Raw genomic sequence first — 15,616 nt, 5'->3', positions numbered from 1 at the left:
ACACCCTGCCAATATCCAAAGAAAATCAGGAACAAATGAGAAAGAAAATAACTGAGATCTATCCGTCTGGAAAAGGTTATAAAGCCATTTCTAAAGTTCTAAAGAACATGTGGAACAGTGGTGAACCTTCCCAGGAGTGGCCGGTCGACCAAAATTACCCAAAGAGCGCAGCGACGACTCATCCAAGAGGTCACAAAAGACCCAAAGAACTGCAGGCCTCACTTGCCTCAGTTAAGGTCAGTGTTCTTGCCACCACCAATCAGAAAGAGACTGGGCAAAAATGGCCTACATGCAAAGCGCCAAGATGAAACCACTGCTGAGCAAAAATAAATAAATAAATAAATAAAGGTTTTTTTTCTATTTTGCCAGAAAAGAACTTGATAATCCCCAAGACTTCTGGAAAAATACTGAAGAGGAGAGAAGGTTTTAGAAGGAAATACTGCATTTCAGAAAAAGAACATCATACCTACACTATAACATGGTGGTGGTAGTGTGATAGCCTGGGACAGTTTTACTGCTTCAGGACCTGGATGACTTGCTGTGATAAATAGAACCAGAATCTCCGGCCATCTGTTTGTGACTTTAAGCTGAAACAAACTTGGGCAAGTCCACCTCTGAATGGCTGAGGAAAAGACTTTGGAGTGGCCTAGTCAAAGTCCTGCCCTGAATCCTGTTGAGATACTGTGGCATGACCTTAAAAAGGCCATTCATGCTGGAAAACCTTCCAATGTGGTGGAATTACAACAATTCTGTAAAGAATTGCAAGCTAAACTTCCTCCACAGTGCTGTGAAAGACTCATTGCAAGTTATCACTTTGATAACGCTTAAGCTAAAGCTTAATTGCAGTTGTAGCTGCTTAGGGTGGGAAAACCAGATTCATTTAAAAACTGCTTTTTGTGTTTACTTATATTGTCTTTCACTAATATTTAAATTTGTTTGATGATCTGAAACCTTTAAGAGTCACAAACATGCAGCTAACTAATTAATTATAAAGGAAACACTTTTTTTACACCCCTGTGTGTTGTATTAAACATTTGGCGTGAGAATTCTTTGGGATCCATAAAACTGTTTTACTCCAAACTCACGCTCAGTAACTTTCTTTGTTTCTTAAATATAAAAAACTGAGCAGAGAATTTTGAAACGTTGGTGGTATTTTCCTTTAATTATGTGTTATCAATGTATGGCCATGGATATAGAGTATATGCTGTTAAGCGTACTAACTTTGTGTGGTCCAGCGGAATAATTGCTATGATCTGAGGATCGCTGGTTTGAATCCAGGATCATGCTGCTCGGCATCAGCAGCTCTGAGAGAACACAATTGGCCATGCTCTCTCTGGGGTAGGTTGATGCCATTTCCTCCCCACATCACACCTAGTGTGATGTTGGTCAGCACAGGCATCTTTTCTATCAGTCTGATGTGTCGGAGCTGGAGCTGGAGCTGCTGCACCAGCAGCGATGGCTGATTCGCATGTGTCATCCTCATCGTTCGAAGAACCATTAGTGATAGGATGAGTTTCTATGAACAGGGATTGGGTAATTGGTCTGTGGATTTATTGCAGGATTTCTTCAGATTACTAACTCAAATCACCTGTATTATTAAGAATAATACCGTATTTTTCACACCGGATTATAAGGTGCATTTTATGCAACATTGGTAAGGAACAGGGTTCACCATGTTTTCCTTCTAATTCAGCAGGTCTGTAAATCTGTAAAGCTAAGCTAAATAAACAAAAAACATTTGAAAAAAAACAGAAAAGTCAAACGAGCACTGGATGTTAATCTACACAGATTCCTAAAAAACTGTTAATTTGGGTGAGTTAAGTAATTCCGTTTATTTACAGTAAGCTTAGATTTCCAGGTTCCCGATAAAGCAGCTAACTGCTAGCGCTTAGCACAGTTAGCGGGTAAAGCTAAAGCTGCTCCAGCAGTGCTAGCCGGAGTTAACAGCAGGCTACAGGCCGATAATACTCACCTTTGAACAGCCAAAGGGGTAGCGCTTAGCATGGTTAGCAGATAATGCTAATACTGCTGTAGAACTAAACTGAAACTCCTGTATAACTCTGTACTTCTGCAGAGTGGCTTTACTGCTCCTTAATACCTAACTGGTAAAATTCATACATAAGGCGCACCAGATTATAAGGCGCACTGACAATTTTTAGGAACATTTTATTTGCTCCTTATAGTGCAAAAAATACGGTAGTGAACGTAATAGCATGAATATAAAGTGTGTGTTTTTTGAGTGCAGTGCTGAACTGACTGCTTGAACATTGTTTGTAGCTGTGGAATAGTTAATGCAGAAATGAATGCAGTAGTTAACGTAGTCTACGTTTAAGTGAAAACTTTAAATATTAATTATTATCTTACTTACTATCCAGTTGTTCATCTCATGCTTGCTTTGCCTGATGTTTGCTTTGTGTGTGTGTTTAGGGTGTTGGGGAAGGAAGCTACACCAAAGAAAAGATCCGGATTGTGGAGGGCGTGTGTTTGCTATCAGGGGAGGAGCTATACTGGGAGGATCTGAAGCAGCTGAAGGTGTGCAGGGGGAGTGGCCTCCACGCATGCATGCGCACGGACACCGTTTCCCTGCAGGCTAGCTCCGCCTCCCTCGACGACACCGAGACCGAACAGCTGCTGCAGGGCGACCAATCAGAATGCTCCAGCATAAACACAGCCATGGCCACGCCCCAGCGCCACAGCGCACACCCCGACACGGGCTGGGCTCCCAACCGCAAGCCCTCCACCGAGAGCGAAGTGTGAACACACACACACACACACACACACACACACACACACTGATACCTGTACATTAAGACTGAATTCACATGCTACCTTCATCTCCTGGCCCCAACCTGCCCTATCCAGGCTCCGCCCTCAAATACGTTCCTCTATGAGAAAAGCTTTACAGAATGTAGCTCCACCTCCGTATATATATATCACAATACCTACATTTAGAATGTGTTAGTTATGTCAGTGTTATATAGTAATATTATATAATAATTAGGGTTAAATAGGATTTGTAAAAATGTTCTGTAAACTTGTTCGACTTCAAAAGCATTAAAAAAACAGAAGAACACGTTTGTGGGCGGAGCTTGGAGAGGACAGTTACCAATATGTACAGCACTGAGCAAAAGTTTTAGTCCAGTCTAAAAAAAAAAACATGTCTGCAAAACATTAACATTAGAAATGATGCAAATATAAAAATTAAATGGGATGTAAGTGTGTGGGCCATTTCCATTGCTCTCCTGGAGGAAGACGAGTATTCCCAGTTCATGTTCAACACTATTTTATGTTTATGTAACCAGTGCTTCATTAAGGTAAATAAGAAATGAACAAATCCTTCATCTCAGTAACTTTACCGGCCACTGACTAGCTTGGGTTTGTTCTAATGTTACAGTATATAGAGAGTTTTACAGACTTTTGCTCAGAACTGTGCACACACACTTTTAAAGACTGAAGAAACACGACTGACCATCACGAGACCAACAGATTCTTTAAAGAAAGTCCTTTTAGGAAAATACCCTTTATATTTTAACTCACAGTTAAAAAAAAACACACACACTCAAACACTGACGGCCAGTGTCCCGGCCCTCCGTCCAGCATCTTTCACAGATACGGTGGACTTCCCCCGGCCCCACCCCTGACCTCCATTCACACACATGACTGAAAAAAAGCTGATGGAGCGCAAGAACAAAGTACAGACAGTTCTTACAGCTGGGAACAAGACAGGAGTCTAAACTCTGGAGTTTTTTTGTATACAGGGACGGCGCATCGTGTGTAAAATTCTGCTTTTTGTGAACTTCTGACCCGAACTGAAAGCCAGGGTTCTCCCATCATCAGTGCTGCCACCCCTCCATCACTCACCGTGAACTTTCTGAACTTATTTATGAACGTTTTGTATTTGGGAGTGAGCTGTTCGCTGTTGTTTCCCCCGTTTCCCCTGTTTCCTGTTATAAAGTGCTAAGACTGTTAAAGGCCTCGCGCATTCTCTAGACTAATTAACGATGGTGCCAAAGGACAGAGGACCTTCCCATCTGGACGAAGTCTCTGTGCTTTCCGAGCCTCTGCTACACAGCGCACGTTTCCGACGGATCGAGGTCCAGTTCAGAAACGCTAATGCTAATGCTAACCTCACTGAGAGAGATGGAACAAAAAAAAGTGGTTTTGTTTGTGAACATTGCCTTTTTCCTCAGTGTCTGTCTCATTCAATGAACCTTTACTAATTTTGTAAGAGTTAAAGATCAGATTTAGATGTATCGAGTCAGTGCAGGGCTAAAGGGTTTAGGGGGCGTTAAAAATGTTTAAAATTACAGAAAAACAAACAAAAAAATCGTTTTTGTCCTCTGGGAGAGAGAAAGAGTAGTCTGAATGAAGTGTAAGTGCCAAACCTTGCTGTTGTTGTTGTTGTTGATGTTGTTTTTTCTTCACTATATTTATATTTCTGCAGGAGTTGTTATTTGGCATTTCTCTTTTTTACATTTTACGTTTTCAATCAACCATCTCAGAACCTGCGAAGCACCGTGCACTTACAGTCCTGCAGCTCTGTGAAATTTCATGGAGCTATCACAAGTGTGTCATTTACCCCAACTATTCAACTGAAAGATCATTATACTGAAATTCAAACATTATCACTCGCATGTTAAAACCTCTTAGCTCCACTTTTTTATCATTTTTTAAACATTATTTTACCCCCTTTTAGAAAAGATCATGCCTTTTTTTATTACCTTTTTTAAAGAATTGGTCAAATAAAAACACCCAAAATGACTTAAAATAAAAAGTACATTTCCTTTTTAATGACCGTTTTGGAGCTACGAGGTTTTAATACAAAAACTGTATAAAAAAAACTTTAATGGAATTAAAGGGATACTACAGTGTTTCTCAAACCTGATCTCTGTCTGCTGTACCTGAAGCATATTGTAGCGTATCATCAGTTATCTCACAATTATCTCAGAAAGTTCAGAGCATTATCCTGTTCTTAAACAAAAAATGTGAAATTGCATATTCATACGTTCATAAATCCTCTACAGGAAAAGAAGTTGTAACATCACTTAAACGTTTTTAGACACAGTTAACATATTGAAAACACACTGAATTTATACATATTAGGTGTTCCATATTTTTGTGCATGGCAAATTTTACATTATTCTGTTATTCAGTTCAGCAAATAAACAGTAATTTTGCTTTTGAATATTCAGAAGTGCAGATAACAGAACGAGATTAGACACATTATTACATATATTGTTGATCTTTAGGGGTGTTACAACATGCATATTGATATTACTTATTTATACAACATGTGGCACCAATACTATACAGATTTAAATTAGACACAGGTACCCTGAATGCATTAAAATGTAAATTGTGTATCACAGTGTGGTACAAACAACCATATTGTTGCTATCAGGCATAAAGCTTTTATTTGTAAAACACCAAATTTACAGAAAAAGGGAAGTCAATTGAAAATGAGTTTATTATATTGAAGCATTTTATTGGTCCATTTTTTATTACAAATTTGACTCAATGCAAAGAAACAGCAGAAAACTTAATAGTAATAGTAGTTAACTCTTGGCTCTGGTGATGTGCTGCAGGTACACTGGGTGGAGTTTCAGGTGGTGTAAAGCGTTGGAGTATTCCTGTAACTGTTCTGTACCCGATTGTTGTGGAGACGCTGTGAGGACGAGGTTCTCAGATAGAAAGGTCTCCCATTTCAGCGCCGAGCTGAACCTGCTGCTACAACCTGCACCCAGCACTGAGGCCGGCGAGGAGCGACGGTCTGGCAGCTAATTCTCCTCAGCTCTGTAACTGATAGCTCACAAACGTCAGTCTGAAAACCTGATAACGGATCAATAGCGACTCGTAATCTGCTTCCCTCTGTTTTACTGCCGTGTTTGGGATGCTGAGAGAAGATGTTGTACAGAGTTTAGAATGGAGATGATGAACATATTGTTTGTGTTAAAAGACGTGTTTATGATTTATTGTATAGTCTTTTGTACAAAGGGATTGGATTGTTTTGATTTTTTGTTTTACTGTATTAAGGGGATAGTTGACATTTTGCCAATTGATCAACTTTTTTTCCTGCTGGCACAAAGTCGGATAAATTGATCAGTAGTGTATCATCATTGTTTAAATGTTCAACTTCAAGGCAGCTGTGAAATAGTTAGAAATGGTAAAAAATAGCTATACTGGAATCATTTCTGGTACTATTTTCTGAACTGAAATGCTCATTTAGGTACTTTCTTTTAAAATAAGCGTTTTTTAGTTATGCAGAATTTGGCTTTGCAACCAAGTTAAAGTCAGGAATTGATGCTTCAGTTAAGGACATACAATTACACAATTGGACAGTTTTAAGAAGCTACATACATTCTGTATTCTTCATATTTCTCTTACAAAACAGTTATACATTACAGATGTAGTCCAGTCTATTCTGGAATTCATTAACAGTGTCATTTATTTGTGAAGGAGGGAAAAAAAAAACACTACTCTTAGCTTTATTCAACTTTGTTAAGGCGGAAAAGCAACACATTTTATTGCCAAAACGCCGAACAATCCCTTTAATTTTACTCACTGGAGAGGAATTATTTAACCACTTTGTCTCCAAGCCTTGTGAATGCTAGGGTTGATGCCAGTTATTTAACAGAGTGCTTTTTTATGTTTCAGAAATATTGGACACATGTAACTGTTGTAAAGTTAACTAAAAGAGATATTTATAATTTCTTCGTTTGGTTGTCACTTAGATGTAAATATGAAGAGACTGTATATGTATTTTCCCCATTGCAATACTAACAAGCTGTGTTGTGTGACAGTGAATTACTCCTTTGCTATCTTTTAATATAAAACTGCATTTGCATTTGAATACAAATGTTGTGGTGTGATTTTATTTCTGAAATTTACTTTAGCAAAAAAAAACAAAAAATCACTTTTTGAAGTTGGTGTGTTGATAAAGGAACAGTGGATGAGTGGAAGAGCCTGAGAAACTTTGAGAAGAACCAGACTGTGATATTCTGGATGACTTGAAGGCCAGAACATCTCCAGAACATCAGGCAGGTGTGGTAAGAGGTCCCCGGTAAGAAGTGGATATTACCTACCAAAAGGATCCAAGGAAGGAGAACTGGTGGACAGCTGATGGGTCATGGGCGCCCAGGCTTTCAGTGATGCTTAAGCAGTTCCCACCTCATCACTTACTTACACAAGACTTAGACCTGCTGCTGATGTTCTGGTGCCATCTCCACCAGACGTTCCTATATGCCAAGGATTTACCCCTGGACCAGTATGAGCTTTATAATACAGCAGAAAGCCAAAATCCCTGCAAAACTACAGAATAAACAGTTACCGGTATTATTATTACTGCATTCAGGTGCAGACCCCAGCAATTTATACAATGCTGATTACATATATCCCTGTGTACCCTAGTGAAACAAGTAGATTAAAGTATACTAAGCATTATTATGCTATAGCGCACTAAATTGTACTTGGAACAACCTTTTTTTCTACTTATTATACTTCAATTGTATATAAATACTAGTGTACTAGTTACTGTACTGAATGGAACTATTTTAAATATAGTTAAGTAAGTTAAGTTCATGTATGTAACCCCATATTTTAAACATGTTTACAGTACAATTCTAATACATTTAATGATTATTACAAATGTATCACTATTATACCTCAGGTATATTAGGACTGTACTAACAAAATTACGTTAGAGTACAAATATGCTTTTTGTTCCTGTCTTTTGTAAGTAGCACACTTCTAGCATACTTCATTGGGTATAAAAATACTGTATTACAACTTCAATATTTCATGAGCTGCACTTAAATATCTAAGACTTTTCCTTTGAACACAAAATACCTTTTTCTTTCAATTTTGTTCACAAAATTGGGTCTAAATGTGTGTCAGTGAGCACTTCTCCTTACCCTACTGAGATAAACCATCTACCAGTCACAGGTGTGGCATATCAAGATGCTGATTAGACACAGTGATTATTACACAGGTATAGGTGTACATTGGGATGGCCACAATAAAAGCCCCACTCTAAAATGTGCAGTTATGTTACAAAGCTCAATGCCACAGATATTGCAAGTTTTGAGGGAGAGTGCAGTTGCCTGCTGACTGCAGGAATGTTCACCAGAGCTGTTGCCCAAGAATTGAATTTTCATTTCTCAACCATAAGATAAATCGCATGGAAGACAGACACACAGACACATTCACTCACACCTAGGGGGCAATTTCAAATGGTTCCCAATACGCCTGAACGTGCCGTCTTTGGACTGTGGGAGGAAACCCACGCAGACACAGGGAGAACGTGCAAACTCCACACAGAAAGACCCAGGGGTCACCCCAACCAGGAATCAAACCCAGGCTGCTACTATGCTACCCACTGCGCCACCGTGCCAGGATGGCGTGTTTTAACAGTGAAAAGCCATATTTAAGCACACCGCTGTGCAAACGCTCTGAATAAACAAAGAAAGACTATTCCAAGAACGTATAAACAGACACACACGTACACGTCCATCTATGTAATGCTGCAGGCCGGACCCCAGTGGGCGTGGGTAAAGGGCGGAGCATATGTCAATCATTTTCGACTGCAGCTTTCGTTGTCAATCACTTTTTATTAAGCCAATCCTCAGACAGACCAAGCTGTCCATCATTTTTTACTGCAGCCAATCACCTTAACAGATCTGTCAAAAGAAGGCGGAAACTGCTTTGCTACCGGTTAAACGTAGCGCGATTTAAACTTCTGAACAGCGATGAAGCTGAATGTGTATAAGTATTTTACAAAATACTATATTAACAGTTTAAACACATTTATGTGCTACTGTAGTTAGTCCTGCCTATATGCCGCTCTTAAACAGAAGTAACTGAATGAAACGTTAGAAAAGCCCTGACTTTAGATATTTTTAAATCAAAGATGAAAATACTCGTTTTTCTGGAATGGCACTTTCGTGATTTTTTTTCCCTTTATTGCAGTAAATTGCATAAAAACAACGTACAAAATATACTCATAACAGAATGTGATATTATGCAATAAAACAGAGATACTGGGAGTTAAGTCTAAATACACATGTGCAGTGTGTGCAGACATGCATGAGATAATTTCTTGTGTCCATTTAAAGTTGTCCATATAAAGCTATACTATATTAATTATTAAACCAATAATAAGAGGAAACATAAATAGAAGGAACATTATGGCTCCCATCAAAACTCATTTCACCTCTGAATTCTTTAAAGTATATCCATGTCTGGTAAAAATAAAAAACAATGAGTCTTGTCCGCTGTACAGTTTGTAATAGTGATTTTGCATTGCTCACATGTGACTATTTAGAGCACATGTGTCAAACACAAGGCCCGCGGGCCAAATGTGGCCCGCCACGTCTTTTTATGTGGCCCGCGAGAGCTTGTAAGATCTTAGTGTCTATAATAAATAGGTCAGAAGCGTTCTTTGACCAAAAAATACATTTCCCACAATGCTTGTCGATTGTATTACCCGCAAAGTTACGGCTTACTGCCACTACACGGCAGTGTAGTCATTGATGTGGAAACCCTGCCGGAGGGAAGGCGTAACTTCGCGGGTGGAATTGAGACATATAAATGTTTATCCCATAATGTCCAGAAAAAAAGAAGTTGATGCAGACGGACGGCTGTGCTTCAAGGCGAAAGACCGGTATGCCTTTTGTGTTACGAAGAGTGTTACTGACCAAAATAAACGCTTTTTAGGAGAGATATAAGTTCTGTGTAAATATTTATAAGACAATAGCTGACAAAATCTGTTTTAATGACGTTAATAAACATCACTGGGACAGCGCTAGTCGCAGTTTCACCGCAGCAAAGTACGAGGACGTGAATCACTTATCTAACCAGCCTTTACTGATTTCTGCCCTCAATAACCCTTTCAATAACCTCCAATAGCCTTTAATAGTCTTCAGTAGCCTTCAACAGTCTAACCTTGCAGCCGTGGTGTGTCCACTAAACTCCGTAGTTATAAACATCCTGAGGTTAGCAGCGCGATAACTGACCTGTTTATAATGTAATCCCAGCAGTGACTCATGCTCTAAACGGCTGCTGTTAGCTGATTGGGCTGAAAGATGAACTGTAGAGAGCTGTATTATTCGGTTACAAAAATCTTTATTTCATACACAGAAGAACTTAAAAATTGTAAAAACGCTCCAGACTGGCTGAGCTGAGCCCTGTAGCCCGTGGCTGGGCTGTAGCTCTGACTCAGTAAAGACTGCGGACTTGTGGTGCTGCTGCTGCAGCTCCCACTAGTGGTTGGATGAGGAACTGCTAAATCTGAGGAAATGCTATGTTCTTAACAGCTCACAATTTTTGATTTTATATTTATTAAGCCTTATTTCAGTTAATAATTTCAAAGTTAATATAACTTGATGTCATTTCTATTCACTTGAATAGTTTGGTTCTTGATTGATGGAGTTTTTGGATTTCATGACATGACAAATTAAAAGGATTTATGTTAATAGAGCAACAAGCAAACATTTTTTCCATGCAACTGTAATATTTGATTGAATAAATAATATATTGAGAGTTATTTAACATTAAGGAGTAATTACATTCATTTACATATATTACATTTGGTTACATTTTATTATATTTATAAGTTACATCTGGCCCTCGGAGGACAGCCAATATGCCAATGTGGCCCTCGGCCAAAATGAGTTTGACACCCCTGATTTAGAGGTTAGTTAATGTGACAAATAAATATATTTGGTCCAACTCGAAGTCTGGGAGTACCTCCCTGAAATTATTGTTTGGCAACTTCGGATGTCTGCTATGAGCCCTAATTCTCAGGGCATTATCAGACTGTTAAAATCCTGAAAACAAATATATCTTTATTTTCTTACCATATTTTACTTTAGAATTGTGACTTTCACAAACAAATACATTCTGACTCAGAGCTCTCCTAAAACTGTAAATACATACATACATACATACATACATACATACATACATACATACATACATACATCCATACAGACAGAAAGACAGACAGAGAGACAGACAGAGAGACAGACAGACAGACATTATAAAAACCTGTAATGTCTCAGTAGTTTTAGTTTAGTACGTCTCTGTGAACAAAAACAAGGCCTGTACAGCTTTAAGCGAGGGGGTGAGACCATACAGCTTCATTTTAAACTGGCCTATCAGGAGACGCGTCCGTGAAACAACCAATCAGATACGTTCTTTCCGGCTCATGCCAACTCTCAGCCAATCTGCAGCGCGCTTTTAGTGGCTGTGAGATTTGAAACGCTGGCCGTTCAGCTGTTGGGAGTATGAGTGTATGATAGAGAAGGAGTGAAGTGTTTATTAGGCAGTATTACAGATTTATAGTTTAAAATAAGAGTTTCAGCGGATTATTTCAGATTTTTCAGGTAAGCTGATACTTTTTTTGTGGAGGTTTGGATATATTTTCTGTAAAGTAACAGAGGTTGTTTCTTTATTTTGTCTGTTAGTGAGCTCAGCTGTATGACCGCTCAGTGAGCAGGTCACTGTTTATAAGGGGGGAGGGGTTAAATAAGTAACTTAAATGTTTAATTTACGGAGTTAATCCCCTGGTTTAAAGCGTATTTTAAGTTAAACTGTTGTAGGTATTGTATTATACTCCTATTTAATAACGCAGTAAGGTGAGGGTAATCTGACAAACTATTAACTAGCTAAGCTAGGCTAATTCTCGTTTTTTGTGCCTGTATTAACACTTTTTACTCCTCAGGCTCCTACAGAACCAGCAATACAACAGAAAGTATTAGCTACTAGACTGTCTAGCTACTTAATTCATTGTATTTTAAGTTATACAGCTTTATAACTTTGTTTAAGTTGTTTAAACTCTTTAGTTAAGTTATATAGTAATTTACAAAGGGTTCTTTAGAGGAAACGTGTTTGCCGTAGAAGACTTTGTAGTGTGAATTGCTGAACTAACAGTTAAAGTTACCATTTGTATTGTTTTATTGTCTTTTATAGGTTTAAATGTTTGGGCTCTTCCTGCAGACTTTAAATGGTTCTCTTGCAGAATCACTCAGAAAACCGTTTAGCTTAGTATTTTATTGTGCTGAAGTTACTAAAGCCCTGTCTAACTGCAGAATGAACCAGATATGCAGACAGTTGATTATTCACTCATTATCCTGCTTTTAGTTCAGACTGCTGCCTTAGTGTAATGCTAGGTTTAATGTAAGTTGTATTATAAAATATGTATGTACTTTTACCAGCTGTGGTAGGTATACTTGTATGGAAAGTAATGTTTAAATCCTGCTTCCAGTAGGTGATTATTTGAGGTGTATATAGACTGACCATCATGGGGGATGACAGTGAGTGGAAGAAGCTTCCCACTGATCAGAAATGTGAACATAAGGTGAGTAGAACTTTTTTTTTTGTTGATCGCAGATTAAATGAGGACTTTAAACTTCCATCATATGTTGCTAATTTTTGGCTCCCTTGTCATTAATGTCCTCTTATTCTCAAAGTAATTTTAGGTATATTAGGTTTGTTGTAGATGCACTTCAGTGGAACTTAGCTTGTGCTGTTTGATAGTAGTGAATTGAACCAAATGTCTCTGAGAGGCATTTTGTTTACTAATCAAAACCACCAGTTAGCCTAAGCTACATGTTTTTCTTTGGTTTATATGGAGTGATGTTTAAATTGTGGGGAGCTTGAGCTTGCATTTTAATGATGTTCAAAAAATAAATTTATCTGGTTTTGTTCACCTTCACTGTGATTAGTATTGATTTTTGCATTTTGTTTCTAAAGATCTGAGCATTTTACAACCAGATCATTGTTATTGTTTAAAAAGTTAAATATTCAGAAATTTCCAGGAATCATTCCTAATCCCCCTTTGTGTGCTTGACTGATCTTTTTGTGCATATTTTTCATGGGTTTGTGTACCGTATTTTTCGGTTTATAAGGCGCACTATCAATAAACGTCTTTTCTGGTCAGTTTTCATACTTACACACCGGATTATAAGGCGCGTTTTAAGCAACAATAGTAAGGAACAAGGGTGTCGCCATGTTGTTAATCTATAGACTTCTCTCCTGAAAACTGTTTATTTGGTTGAGCAAAGCACTTCTGTTTATTTACAGTAAGCTTAGATTCCCAATATTTTCAACAGCGACTAATGGCGCTGAACTGAGAAATACTGAGTGTTCTGGTAAGTCAGGGCACTATCGGCTAATTGTTCGTACTACATAGCTTGTTTTAACACAGTAAACACACAGACTACAGTCGAAAATTCGCGCCTCTGAACTGCAAAAGATTTAGCGCTAATGCTGCTGCACCCTGTCTTAGTGCTGGAGAAACTTTACTTGAAAACATACCCTTATACTCCGCTGTACTTCAGCAGAGTGGCTTTACTGCTTTACAATACCTGACTGGTAGAATTTGTACATAAGGGGCACCGGATTATAAGGTGCATTGTTGATTTTTGGGAATTTAAAGTAATATTTAGGCGCGCCTTATAGTCCGAAAAATACAGTATGTATTTATATATTTATTTATTTATTAATTCATTTAATTCAATTATTTTTTTTTAAACAAATCTTTGTGTTTATCAACATTTTTTTTTTCTCTTTTTCCCAGGTTTGGAAGGCAAGATTAAGTGGTTACACTGAGGCCTTGCAGCAGTTTCAGAGGATCACAGATGAAAAGAGTCCCGAATGGGGAAAATATCAAGGACTAATCAAGAAGTTTGTTACAGACTCAAATGCAGTAGCTCAACTCAAAGGACTAGAGGCTGCTCTGGCATACATTGAAAATGCACATTTGGCTTCTAGGTAAATTGTGTTGTGGGTTTTGTTTTTGTTTTTTAAGATTGTACATGTTTTGGCCATTCGATTTCAATTTTAGAAATAAAATATGGGAACCGGGAAACCACCTCTGTGGACAAAATCTTCAGAATATATCTGGTGCGCTTAGGCCCAATCCCATTTCACCCCTTGGCTCTACCACTTACCTCTTCCCATTGGAACAGAGTTATAAGGGGAAGGGGTGAAATCCTCCACCGTAATAATTGGGACAGCACTTCAAGCACACGATACGTCATCAGGAGTGCTAAAGTTAAGTAACCTAGCTGCTGATCCTATTTTTTATTTCTGCAATTGAAATTGAATGGCCAAAACGTGCACTGAAGCATCCTGTAATTTTTAAATAAAAATGTTTACGCTGAAAATGGACTCACTGAAACTAGATTCTGGGGCTTTTCTATGAGCATTTTTAGTGAGGTAAAAATTCTTAATTCTCAAACCCCCCCCCAACCCCCCCCCCCCACCAACATAAGCATTTCATCATTTTTAGCTGAGTTTTTACCTGCAAGCACTTACACTTGGTAGTCGAACTCTCCAGTTAGTCAGTCTAAAATTTGATTATTGTCTGTAATGCAATATGCAAACTTGCTTATTGCATGCAGATAGTATTGATGTTTAATTTGTACTTTGGAAGATGTTTTAATTGCGATATGCATTTTGGGAAGACTGATGCATCTACATTGCTATAATATGACTCATGCTTAGTTTAAGTTTGTCTTGGGATTGATTACACTTGCTTTATGTAGCTTGATCTTATCCATATATAATCCTTTGCCCATGATGGAGGTTTATTTACCAGACCGAAGCTTTAGCCTATCTACATTCCCTTTGTACGTATTTACATACAGAATATGCCAATCTCATTTGTGCCATTTTTGAATAGTGATTTAAATTGAAGTGGATTTATTGGCAGGTTCTTCTTTAAATGTGCCTCTGGTTTGAGGTTAGGTTTAACTGTAACTCTCCTCTACCTCAGGACTGCTGGTGAGGTGGTGTCTGGGGTGGTGTGTAAAGTATTTAACCAGCCAAAAGCCAGAGCAAAGGAGCTGGGGTCTGATATCTGCCTGATGTACATAGAGATTGAGAAAGCTGAGGCCGTTCAGGAAGAGCTTCTCAAAGGTCTGGACAACAAAAACCCCAAAATTGCTCTTGCCTGCGTTGAGGTCTTACGACGAGCGATAAGGTGAGTGTGGCAGTGAAAGTTGCAGTGCGCACTGCATGAAGGCTGCGCAGTATGGAGCAAACAGGCTTCATTATTATTAGTACCACTTTTTACTTTTCCTGTACAATATGTTTAGAAATGATTCATATATCATCTCTGGGTAAATTATACAAATGTATAGAAAGTTAAGAAAGTATTAGGATTTGTGAAGCTGGTCTTTGTTGATTAGGGTGTTTTTTTAAAAAGCTGCTCATATGGGAAAATATTCTGTAAGCAAACTGATGAAGCATCTTAGCCCCTGACCAGCACAGCATGACTTCACATGAGTTGGTCTGACTGTTTTGATCATGGTATAATATCAGTATGATCAATCATCATTTATTTATTTTTTATTCTTATTGTGACTCTTAACTTTGTAATTGAGAGGGTCATGTGATCATCAGAACATGTACACAAAACAGAACTCATAGGTACTGATCACATTTACTCAATGTGTGATAAAGGTGATTTTAAAAATACAAACGTTCATTCCTACTGTTGAAAATCTGCACTAGACCCAAAGTGCCAAATTTAGATTCTTTTGTTTGTATTGTTTTTGTATAAAATATTTTTTATTTATTTGTGAAACTACTTTGCATGTTTTCTAATTTTGTC

General features: G+C 38.1%; 2 protein-coding genes and 1 long non-coding RNA gene across 9 annotated transcripts in view; 2 read left to right on the top strand and 1 right to left on the bottom strand.

Annotated features, from left to right (window-relative positions):
* lrp4 (low density lipoprotein receptor-related protein 4) overlaps positions 1-6,856 on the top strand; it is a 166,240-nt gene extending 159,384 nt beyond the window's left edge. For 2 of the 3 annotated variants that reach the window (XM_049465642.1, XM_049465641.1), the window contains exon 38: positions 2,428-6,856. In XM_049465642.1, the coding sequence (XP_049321599.1) occupies positions 2,428-2,757 (330 nt within the window). In that variant the 3' untranslated portion in view covers positions 2,758-6,856. The remainder of the gene's footprint in view (positions 1-2,427) is intronic. The other variant, XM_049465643.1, reaches the window with a different exon arrangement.
* LOC125782217 (uncharacterized) overlaps positions 1-15,616 on the bottom strand; it is a 530,592-nt gene that overhangs the window by 418,326 nt on the left and 96,650 nt on the right. The window lies entirely within an intron of this gene.
* Positions 11,245-15,616, top strand: part of LOC103035371 (cytoskeleton-associated protein 5-A) — a 35,145-nt gene continuing 30,773 nt past the window's right edge. For 4 of the 5 annotated variants that reach the window (XM_049465640.1, XM_049465639.1, XM_049465638.1 and 1 more), the window contains exons 1-4: positions 11,251-11,381; positions 12,263-12,355; positions 13,577-13,770; positions 14,777-14,983. In XM_049465640.1, the coding sequence (XP_049321597.1) occupies positions 12,299-12,355; positions 13,577-13,770; positions 14,777-14,983 (458 nt within the window). In that variant the 5' untranslated portion in view covers positions 11,251-11,381; positions 12,263-12,298. Of the gene's footprint in view, positions 11,382-12,262; positions 12,356-13,576; positions 13,771-14,776; positions 14,984-15,616 lie in introns of all 5 variants that reach the window. The other variant, XM_049465637.1, reaches the window with a different exon arrangement.

This window comes from Astyanax mexicanus, chromosome 16 (genome assembly GCF_023375975.1).
Source record: "Astyanax mexicanus isolate ESR-SI-001 chromosome 16, AstMex3_surface, whole genome shotgun sequence".
Classification (NCBI taxonomy): Eukaryota; Metazoa; Chordata; class Actinopteri; order Characiformes; family Acestrorhamphidae; genus Astyanax; species Astyanax mexicanus.
Note: the sequence above shows the minus strand (reverse complement) of the source record. Positions and strands in the feature narration are given on the sequence as shown.